At 38.5% G+C, this 12,385-nt stretch overlaps 1 protein-coding gene across 7 annotated transcripts in view; it reads right to left on the bottom strand.

The window, feature by feature from the left end:
- Positions 1-12,385, bottom strand: part of LOC149078684 (plexin-B-like) — a 316,513-nt gene that overhangs the window by 76,490 nt on the left and 227,638 nt on the right. For all 7 annotated transcript variants that reach the window (XM_089240827.1, XM_089240830.1, XM_089240832.1 and 4 more), the window contains one exon: positions 11,198-11,298. In XM_089240827.1, the coding sequence (XP_089096953.1) occupies positions 11,198-11,298 (101 nt within the window). The remainder of the gene's footprint in view (positions 1-11,197; positions 11,299-12,385) is intronic.

Raw genomic sequence — 12,385 nt, 5'->3', positions numbered from 1 at the left:
AAGGTCGGCCACGCGCCACTACAGGAACTGATGACCGGTATGTACGGTTAACAGCCCGTCGAAACAGAGCAGAGAATGCTACGCAGCTGCAAAGACGGTTGCTCTTGGCAACAGGACGAAGGGTGTCCAGCCAAACAGTACGTAATCGGCTTCATGAGGGGAGGGCTCTATGCACGTAGGCCAATGGTCTGCATTCCGTTGACCCCACGCCACCGTGCGGCCCGAAGAAGATGGGCTGCTGAACATCGAGATTGGGAGCAACATGATTGGAGCCAAGTGCTGTTTACAGACGAGTCCCGATTCAGTCTGGAGTGTGACCCCCGACGTGTTCTAGTATGGAGGGACAGGGGCACTCGAACTAACCCCGCATTCGTTCGTGAAAGGTCACAATACAGACGAGCTGGTTGGATGGTATGGGGTGGAATCAGCATAGGCGGACGTACGGACCTGCATATCATTCGGAATGGCACTTTGACGGTCCGAAGGTATGCAGACGAGATACTGCGACCTCATGTCATCCCTTACGCTGGAGCCATTGGAGATTCCTTTGTTTTCCAGGATGATAATGCCCGACCGCATAGAGCTCGTCTGGTGGAGAACATGCTTGAAGCTGAAACAATACAGCGTATGGAATGGCCAGCGTGCTCTCCTGACCTGAATCCAATCATGCTCGGACGACGCATTGCTGCGCGACCAAGGCCGCCTGTTACTGTCCGAGACTTGCAGATTGCACTTCTTGAGGAGTGGAACAGTATTCCCCAAAGTCTGATCGATGACCTCATCGCATCCATGGCAAACAGGTGTGCAGTAGTCTTAGCTGTTCGAGGAGACCACACGCCCTATTAAAACTCATGCATCATGTCTAAACAGTACTTTTTATTATCGTTTACATGTAACCAAATTGTTGTCCTAAATCATCTTTTCATGTTTTTTCCATATTTTCAAAGAATTAAAGCTTAATTCCAAATTTTTTTGCGTCTTTTTTCTGTATTGCGCATTGATACGCGTGTACTATCCATTGTATGCCAATACGTGGCTGTCTCGCACGGTTTTCTTCATTTTTTGCTTGCTCCCCTAATTGTTTTGAGTGTACATTCCCGGTCAAAATTTTTGCATTCCGAGCACATCAGGCAATTGATTTATCCAGCCCTGTCGTGAAAAAAAAAACGAAAAAGTCTACGTTGTTTTTGGCATTAATGTGGGTAAGAACGTCCCAATCAATCATCTATAACAGTGTTTTTCCACCTCTGGTCCGTGGACCCTCCGGGGTCCGTGAGTACTTTGTAAGGGGTCCACGGGATATTCTCATTTACTATAATTTTTTTTTATGACACACATGCAAAATTATTAAAAAAAACAATATATTTTGCATTACAGGGAGCCCGTAATGCCTTAACCTTCGCTAAAAGGGGGTCCGCAGTGTATTGACGCTTGACTAAAGCGAGTCCGCATCATCGAAACGTTTTGAAAACACTGATCATTTTACGTTGTCAGGTCTTATCCGTCACGAGCTAAATCCATCCCGTTCCCCAGCTTGCTGCAAAAGAAATTTCTGCCGTAGGTATACCGTATTTTCCCACTTGAAATCAGCTGATCGCACAAAAACCACATTAAAAAACATCGTAATCTTCAGTGCAGATTATATTCCACTGCAGCGTTTTTTGAGAGAGGTCGGAACAGAAATGAATATACAAAAAAATAATTTGTTAAAAATATTTATTGAAGATTGATAGATCTCTATAGACGTGTACAGAAAAATAAGCATCTTCCTCCATTCCTAAGGAATTCATTATCCATGAATGAAATTCGCATATGCGGATAATCCGCCGCTGTATGCGATGACGATTTTTCCCCCTCAAATTAGCAAAATTTGCTTCTGCGGATTATAAATAAGATATTACGGTGATTCACACCACATAGATATAATTAACACTCTCCAGGATTTCGAGCCATGCCGAATGTTTCTTCCATCAAATTTTGTATATCACACAGATGGTTCACTAGACTCTGTATACAGAGCCAGTAACGTAGCCCGTGGCTGAGAGATTTGTGCAGCATTTCAATCGATTAAACGAGAGCCTAACTGAACGGTATAACTGTAAGAAATCGGAAAAACTATATGAAATTTTCTTAATAAGACCAATAACATAACCTTGAAAAAAATCTTTCTGCCCGAAGTTAAACACAGAGCACGATAAAAGAGATATAAACGATAAATCTTTTCTCTAGAATATTTATTTATTTCGATTTTTTTCCCCCCTTGGATCGTTTTGCATGGAATTTTATTTTTTTTTATATATTTTCTGAGAAGCGGTCCTGTGTAAAGAACATGAATGTAGTAGTGTGGGGGGGGGGGGAGAGAGGAAGGAAAAAAAATATCGCTCGATATATCGCTGCTGGCATAGAAGCTACGGTTTAAAGTTTCCTGCTTTTCATTGGAAGAATGACAATCCTCTCGAAAATGCTGAAGTCGATGGCGAATTAAGTCATCTCACTCACGGATAGGTATAAAACGGGGAAAAGATGGGGAGGGCTTAAAAGTAGTAAAGGCTAAAAAAAAAGACGATAAGGAAGGGCTCCCATCACCCCGCTTTGTCGAAACGCTTTTGCAAGTATTTTCCCGATAAAGCATCGTCACCAGGATAAAAGATGTCTTATTTTCTGCTGACGTTGCGTTCGACATTTTACGAAGAATGTGTCGGGGGGTTTCTTCACCCTTTTCCTCCTTACATATCCCTTTACGAAAATTGGGTCTCTCTTCTTATATCCTTAACCTACCCTCCTTCAGAAGGGGAAAAAAAACCCCTTCATTCCACGGCCAGTAACTTCCATACATATATGTATCGCCTTGTGAAGAGGAAGAACATCAAAGGTTCGAAAACCGTCGGCTGTTATAGCAGCAGAGACACATCAAACCCAATTTGCTCCGGATACCCGGGTGGAATTTCTCTCTCTTCATTCCGCTTAAGGAGATATCGGCGTCGAAATACTCTACTTTTCTTTTCTTTTTTAAATGATGGGGGAAGAAAGAGATCTGTCTCGAGGAAAACTCCTCTTCTCCGCAAAATTCTAACCGACCTAATGGAGTGGCAATCTTTAAGATTTAGCTCGAATCATAACGACACGACGAGCCGACGCACCACCACCGGATTGACTCCCGAATTTTGCGCACGCATCTCTTTGATGGCATAGTCATTTTTTTTTAATATTTTTTTTTTACTAGAGTTTGATGTATTTCAGTTTGAAAAACATGTAATGAAAATAGAGTTATGAAGGTAGGGAGAAAAAAATGAAACCGTGATTCTAGTCCCAACATCGGTAGTACCAAATTTTTATTGAAAAAAATAAATAGCCTAATAACTGGCTCTATATGTGTGTGTAAGTCAATAGATGGAATAAGCAAAATGGTTTCTCTCGATTACAGAGATAGGGTGTCATACCCAAAATGAATTCACTTGTTCGGATTCTTAAGAATATTCTATTTGTGAAAGAATAACTAATGCAGAGATTGCCGGACCAAAATAAATGAAAGTCTTAATTTTTTGCTTAGGAAATGGCAACGGATGCGATAAAAGGAAAATCCGTGGATCCTGAAGCTAAGGTCAACGTTATTCTACATTGGCTTACCAGAAATAGACGTGAACGAATTGTTGAATTTTCAAGAAGTGGTTTCAAGAAGAAATTTGTGTCATGTGTGACAGAAAGTACTATTTCACCAATAAACAACGCACCTTCTAGTCCCCTATCATATACACTCATGTCAAGAGGAATAAGCGCCACGTATATATCTACTTTTACCTTACCAAAGGATAGAAGTTAAAGATACTTAAACTATTGATAGCAGCAACCTATGCTCCTTAGACCAGACATTACCCGGGCTCTGTCAGGTAAGGGATGCAAGCTCTTTATCCTTCAGAATTGAGACACCTTGGAGATGGGCTAAGTAGGAGCTGCACTACAAATAAACTATAAAAAAATTACTACGGAAAAAAGTTCATTTAACGATCTCACCTTTAATAACACAAGGTATCTTAACTTGTCTTAAAAGACGTTTATTTTAGCAATGACAAATCCAGATAATTTGTAGTTCTCATTTCTCAATGGAATACATTTTCCTATTCCCCCTCCCCTATTTCGCATTTTCTTAAAACCGGAAGAAAACCCACTTCATAACAAAAGATATGACACATTTTCCGGTTTTCCCTTTTTCCCTTTACAAGGGATATATAACGGTTTTTTACGCCGCGAATGATAGGAACATGACCATGCCATCACTTGAAAACCGCACGCATTAACTATATATAATATTATCATAGAAATTTCTAATCGTGCCAATGAAGGTGGGTCTTGGAGATTGTTCCACCCACCACCTAAAATTCCATGAGTTCTATCCAGTAACGCCTTTCATTTCCCCGAGACCTACACTCATACCCTCAAATCCAGCGGGCATCTATTTTTAAGGCCAGAGGAGAGGCAATAGGTCCTTGGTAACGTCCGATAATTCTCGCAACAGACCAGCTTACGTCTTCTATCGCAAACTAGGCAGTCGAGAAAATCTCTGCCGTCACTGACGGCTGTAGTGAAGTGAAAAGTTAGTTACATCTAAAAAAAAATGTTATTATCAAGAGTTTCCATGAGATATTTGCAACATTACGCCAATGACGATACACGAAATCTCGTGAAAAGGGACTCTTAAAAATTTGATTCACGAATCCCTGGGTGAAATTCTACTCGCAGCATCCATTCATCCATCAACAGAGGTAACTTTGGGCACATTCCCTCCAGTTAATCGAGGTTCTACTGTATCCAGATTTTAAGCTCGTCAGACATTCCAATACTGATTAATTCTGTTTTAAGAAGGAGATAGTAATTTCAAGAATTCCAATGAGGAGGGATAAAAGCCTCTCAAGAAGTAACTCAACTAATTTCTTTCATTCCCAATTTCTACATCTGCACGTACACAGATCTAAGAGAAATTCCTGAGACGTAGTTTTTGAGTGGCAACAATTCATCCGCACATGTCTCTCACTCTCACACACTCTGTCCATAGCTCTCACCTCACCCTGAAAATGGGACAATCGAAGCATTATTCAATTTTCCCTCTCCGTTCCATTTCAAATACATAATTAGCGGATACGCAATAAATTAAAAATTATAACGTCGGGGATGGAGAAAATTAGAGGGATAACGGGGTGAAGGTAATCGAGGAGATATTACGGAAATGGGTGCCTGGTGCGCGCGTTCTGCACACATACGATGGTAGAGAGAGAGAGAGACATTCCCCTACTTCTCTGCCTGTTACTTACAAAACTTCCTAATAAAACGTCGGTCGTAATTGACGTCGAGAATTTTCCTCGGGATCTTGATTTTTGGCGCCCTCGACTGACTTTCCAAGGATGGGAGGTAAATGGGAGAAACGCACGTGGTGGCAGTAGTAGTGACGGAGGGCCCTATATATACCGTTACCACCTTCTCTTTACAGGCTTCCACCTCTTTCCCATCGAACCTAAAATCGCGGTGATTAGTGACACGTAGGAGTTTTCGAAGCCCGGGCTCCGGTCCTAATTAGCGCATTCATCACGTAAAGTAAAAATAACGAGCCCAGGTCTCGTTTTCCTCTCGCCTTCTCTCTCTCTCCAGCGTTCTCACTCTCTTTTGAAAAGATCCGACAGGGGGAGAGGGTAATGGGTCGGTGGGAATGCTCTTCTACCGTACACCCACCCTTTCCTACCGACTTTCTCCTGGTTTTCGCTCCCGTCTTCTCCTGGAAAAGTCATTCTAGTTCAGTGCTATCTCTCTTTCACTCACTCGATACGACATTTGCACCCTGTCTCTTCTGCATGCACATACTAGTACGGCTCTCGGGGGCTCAGTCACATACCATCATCCTTCAACTCGTTGTCAGTATTTTGGTACTGTGTACCCCACGTTCCTCTCTGAAGTATCCCTTTACGTGTAACACCATATCGGAAGGTGTGCATGTATGTGTGAGTGATTCTACCTGATGCTGAGAAGCAAGACCCTCCCCCCCCCCTTCTAACTAAGGGAATGGAGGAGGGGGGTTTCAGAAAATAGAGCAAGTTTCACACTAATCCCTAACTCCCTCCACATTATATACCAAGATAACGAAAGTGCAACGTAGACATCATCTCCTCCTGACAGCTGAATTCGCCGAAATTTTCTAAATGGATAAATCTAATCTTGAATCCTGTCGCAAACATGATATGTTATGCAAGAGGATGCCAAGTACAAGAGGGGACCCTCCCTCATCAGCTCTTTTGAAAGAATATTCACAAAGTGTGCACGAGTCGTTCCGCTCAATGCTGACATGGATTCGAATTAAAAATTAAAGCCGAAGAGAAAGGAGAGGAAGCTATTAAAGGATATAATTTCCATCAGGAGATGCTTTAAATCAGTGTTTCTCAACTTTCCAAAGCCCAAGGACCAGTAAAATATCTAAAACAATTCGTCGGACTACTTGTGTCCCATATTACGGGACATTGAAGTATTTTCAGTTGCTCCTAATTCTTTTATACATAGCCGCTGTGGTGGTCGAGTGGTTATAGTGACGGACTCGCGATGCGAGGATCCGGGTTCGAACCCCACAGTGGTGGTCGGCTGAAGTTGGTTTTCTGTGGTTCCCAACTTCAAGACGCAAATGCGAGCCGATCTCCCCGTTAAAAAGTCTCGCCACAGAGAGCAACAGTCCTACAACGATAAATCATCCAATCATAACACTTCACTCATAGTTAGAAAAACTGGTGACAGATGGCAGCACTACACATAACAAGCATTACAGAGAAACAAAAAATCTTCACGTCAGGTTTCAATACACGTACACGCACATTCCCACATGTACCGATTCGTTGGGGGTTCCGCGGGGGGGGTGCATGTGTGGTGTAGCAGTAGTAGGTAGGGCCTCCAAAAAATTTCTCGGGGATCCATGATGTTCTTAAGTCAGCCACCTCGTTGGGCAATTTGCCTGTTGTGGCGTTGTATTTGTATTTGTATTTGTCCAGTTTTTTCCCCCATGCTTATTCAAATTTGTAATGTTTACTGAAATCCTGAACAAACAGTATTTTCATAATTATTATGTTAATTAGCGCTATTAATACAAATGCTCATCTTATGTATTTGTCATGTTTCACGCTTTTTCCTAAATTTTTCAGCGATTTTAACTACAATTAGGGATTTTGCTGACTTATAGCAATGATTTTGATGACAGTTGTCGACGTCCCGTATTTTATTGTGTTTAAAGAGATCCCAGTTTCCCTTATTTTTCTCATTGAAATATGGTTATCATTTGAATGGTTTCTTTTTTCCGTCAAATATATTTTTGTTTTATGCGATTTGTAACACACACAGCCGTTTATTCACCACCCTTCACCCATTTTCGCAGTAATTAGCAAATTTGTCATACACAGCAAATTTGTCTTTTGGTTGCAATCAGTGATACCACGTGTTTAGGATCGGAATTTCCGGCATTTTTCTTGATGAGGTATGGTGAACCAAAGTATAAATTTATAATTTTTATTTAAACCCGTATATATATCAAATAATATATCATTCAATTAGAGAATCGAACTCTAAAGTTTTTATCTTTATCTGAAACCGACTATAGCTCAGGCCTACCACAAATTATAAAGTCTGTCTGGCGACCGCCTTTATATGTCATCGCCGCGAACCAGTGGTGGGTTCGTGGACCCATAGGTTGAGAAACGCTGTCTTAAATCAATTGGTTAAATTTACTTTATATGAGAACTTGAGCTTTTATATTGCATAACTTCACGAGTTATTAAGAAAATCGAGTGAAAATGAAGATATTTGATCTGACTTGATTATTCTCTTGATTATAGTCATGTTGTTCGCGTAAGCTGATATGTCATCAATATTGCCAAAATGATAGAATTGCTATCTTCTTCAGGTAAAAAAAAAAAGATTCCTGTAATCTTCTGATCGAGGAATATTTGATTTAAATAATTTTCAGTTTGTAACAGTAACTGAATATTATTTTGAATATGACAGACTCAATATCCAAAGTTCGCAATTTTCTTGGCTTGTGGGTTTATTTTCAAAAATCAATTTTTAAAACATTTAGCTCAGGATTCCCAGTGGAATCTGCTTGATCATTTATCTGACCACAACTCAAAAATTTCCCTGGCTTTCCCTGATCAAACCTCCCAAAGAAATAAATCCAATTCAAAATCTTCAAAATCTAATTCAAAATCCCTCTAAATGTTTTCGTTTTTTTTCGACATCAAATATTTGCATATTTCCTTGATTTTTTCCAAATATTTATATTTTCTGGTACTTTTCTCTTATAACCATATCACACATTTTCAACACAAAATTTGGGCATTTCAGCTTGTTTTGTTCCGCATACCTTGTTTCAGAAAAAGAAAAATTATGGGCATTGTGTGCAATAAAGAAAAATTCAACATGGAAAGGGAAGCATAAATTCGAAGGAAATTCGTCAAGACAAAAAAAGTACCCGTGGTATGGTTATAGAGGAAAGGTATCCGTTTTCTCTGACTTTTGCCCAATTTATATTTTCCCTGTCTTTCCAGGTCACTAGGAACCCTACTACTAAACCGCGAATGCACCCCATCCACATTCTTCTGCCGAATTTCTAACGAATTGGTACATGTTGGAATGCGACTGTACGTTTTGTGAACCTAACATGAAGATTGTTTCTATATAATGTTTGTTATATGTAGAGGTGCTGCCATCTGTGCCATCAATTTTTCTAACACTAGAAACTCTGCAGAGACACATAATAATGCAACTAAAGAGTAACCTACTACAACCTGGAAATCTAAATGATGTCAAAATGTGTTTTTGATCGTCATCTCTTAGAAAACCAGAATATGCGAATGATAGGGGCCAAATCTTCCAGTGACTCGATTTTTTTAGGTATGAAAAAGTTCAACTGCTGCTTGCAATTATAAAGGGTTAAAGTTGATGCAACAATTGAAAATCGTTATCAACAGCAGGGCCATCTCTCCGTACTAAAATAATACAGGTAACCCTCACTTTACGTGGTTTCGCTTAACGCGATTTCGCTATAATGCGATTATTAAACGTTCATTTTAGGAATTCCAATCTGCAAAATTCGGCTGGGAGTTTAATCTTAGAAATGGGCTTGCAAATTGAAGATATTATATATATAACATAGTTAAATCCTTTGAGGACGAAATCCGTTGGACTTCTGATGTAGTAGCTGAGACAAATATGAGAGAAATTCTCAGATAAAACTCACAAGATCTCGCTGATGAACAACGTTTGGCACCACATTGACAATACCATGAGAAATTTAATCGAAAAAAAGCGGTTCAAATGAAACTAGGATTTTAGTATTTGCGAGAAATGTGCAGAATTCTCTATCATTTCTACCAAAGATTTTAAAAGGAGACGAAAATGCTGCTTGTCTGCCGAATCTCGACTGTTTCATTTAAACGAGTTATCAGCCTATCTCATATCAGGCTCTTCAAGAAAGAAAACATCCACACTTACTGAAATCAATCAGAAATAGTAAAGATAGAAAATGTATCAATTTAATTTATCGATATTGCCAGAAAATTCAGAGAATATATTCTTAAACTTAAATAATTAATAAATTAAAATAAAAGTTCCTTCGCTGTTGGGTTCAAGTTTTTTAATCCTTCTGAGGAAAACCAACACTCCATCGTTATCTTTCCCATGTTAAATTCAACTCGCTTTAAGCGATTTCGTCTTATTTATCAAGCGACTATTTTGCGCAACCAATTAGTTACGTAAAGCGTGGGACGCTTGTACTGATATTTGATGAAGAAATAATCGGGAAAAAAAATCTTGCTAACACCATCCACGTCGAACGGAAATAGTAGCATAGAGTTTAGAAAAACAGGACACGTTTACATACTGCTCTAAGTCGTTTAATAAACCTGTTTCTGATAAAAACTAACTGTGGATGAGAAACATGTTGAATATAAAACGTACCGATTTGTAATGTCAAAGCTTTCAAATGGAACAGAATATTTATCTAGTATCACGCTCCTCGCTTGAAAAGGTATGATATCTACAGGTTGAGCATGATTGGCCAAAATTGATTTATGACGTGATACCCAGCTAACATTTGTCATACCGATTTTTCTTTTTAGCCACCTAAAAACATCTAATGGATCAGTTGAGCCTTTTTATTTGCATATTCTGGTTCGAATCGAGACGTCGATTAAGAAGAGATATAATATAGCGTATTATGGATTTTCAAGTTGAGGTGAGTAACTGTAGTATGTAGTAATCCAAGTTCAGGTGGAATTGGATGTTTCTTTTCTTCCAGAAAGATATAGAAATCGAGATTAATGATTTTAGAAAAGCTTGTTCAATCCGTTATCATAACTGTTAAAGTTAGCTTTCACTCAATACGACCGTCAACGACAGGAAATAAAAAATTTATATGCATTTCTAGTAGACGTTTCTACTTTTTTTTATCATAGATATAAGTTGCGTAAATAGTTTTCATACAAAAATTTATTTTCCGATTCTTTACACAAGAACGAACAATGCCCTTAAGCAAGTTCATATACAGGGTGTCCCATTAATTCGTAAATAATTAAAAATTTCTTAAAAATTGAAGGAATTGGTATACATTTATTTATACATATATTTGAATGCTGTTTGCGAAAATGTTATTCTCAAGAAGATGGATTTCTGTGGTAAAAACAGAAAAAAAAAAAAAAAACTTCAATTATTTGTTTATAGAGGAACTGCACGAAAGCAAATCACTGAAAATATGAAAATTATAGTCCTATGACCAACAACTCACTTCCGAATTATCCTCTTGCTAGCGCTTACATAGAATTTTCATTGTGATATTAACATTAGTGAATTTGTTTTGCTATTGGTGAAGTTGCTTTACCTCAGCCACGACCCACCAGCTGAATCTTTAAGAACGTTTCGAATACACATGAGATTGAAGAAACGTTAAAGTCCAACTACTCCTGCCGGCCCTTCGAGCACCACCGTCTATCGACAGTAATTTGAACTATTTTTTTTTTCTGTACCAAAAATAAATCCGTCTCCGTGAGAATAATTTGTGAGAACTTTTCACAACCCGCATTTAAATATACCAATTCGTTCAACGTTTATGAATTTGTAAATTATTTATGAACGTGTGGGACACCCTGCACATTATGGAGAGAAGTGCCAAGAAACTGACCGTTTTTCCAGTGAACACCAGCCACAATAGGGATTACGCGCTCTCAAGCACTGGTCACAAGCTGCGTACCTGCTACATTTCTCCACACGAGTCTTCACCAACTGAAAGTCAGAAGAAAAAAAATAAAACGAAACCATGAATGCACTGCTTTTGCTCATAAAATTCTATTTTTCATCAAAAAATAAAAGCTACATATTTTAATAACAATCCCAGTAGAAGAAAAACTTGACGAGAATAAAAAAAATATGAATGTTTCCCTTTAAATCACAATATACGAAGTTACACAAAAATATGTCACCATAAAACTCACCCATACGCGAAATGTTTGAAGTGCTTTATGAAGAAAATCTAAATCTCAAACCTCATCTTTTCTCCTTAATTTTTTTTTTTTTTTTTTGAATTCTTATTTTCCTCGCATAAATAAGAATTGTGTGTGAATGAAATATTCAAGATTTCTTTCTTATATTTGTTTTGCAGAATAAATCATCATAACTGATTCCATTCTTATGTATGCGCCGTGGAAATCCTAATTTAAAAGTCTCCGTTCCGGTCGTCAAAGTGGAGCCGCAGGACATTACGTAAGCGGTCCGTAAGACGAGTACCATAATAACAATACTCGGGAATCACCCCCATTTTATTATCATCATCACTTTTGCTTTCAACTCCCATCGAAGAATATATATATACACATAAATACATTTAAAACAAAGGAACGAATTTCTATCACTGAAAACCAAATTTCCTACATGAAGGAAAGCGAAAGTAATTTAAAATTCTTCGAGAAATTCTTGAGAATAAAAAATCGAACTTGCGCGTTATACATAAATATTTTCGATGCATCGACTATTATCTTTTATATATTTCAAGATTCAATTTTGATCTACAGATAAAATGACCACGTTTCGAAAGCTAAAATTAGGACACTGCTACCTCGTTTTCCTATATAATACCATTAATTCTTGCTAAATCGGGCCTACTTCCAATCTAAAAGCATTAATTCGAAAAAAAAAATTATAAAAATATCCAATATTATGTGATTGTCCACAGGGCGTTACTAAACTGATGGTCAGAACTATAGGTGGTGATAGAACTCGCCAAAACAAACAACTTTCACCATAGAATATGGGGTCGGAAAGCAAGCGGAATGATGTGTTGAATCATTGGTTTACTGGCTGCCTAATATATCGT

This window comes from Pholcus phalangioides, unplaced genomic scaffold (genome assembly GCF_987345545.1).
Source record: "Pholcus phalangioides strain wild (caught in Gottingen) unplaced genomic scaffold, Ppha-v1.0 ptg000013l_1, whole genome shotgun sequence".
Lineage (NCBI taxonomy): Eukaryota > Metazoa > Arthropoda > Arachnida > Araneae > Pholcidae > Pholcus > Pholcus phalangioides.
Note: the sequence above shows the minus strand (reverse complement) of the source record. Positions and strands in the feature narration are given on the sequence as shown.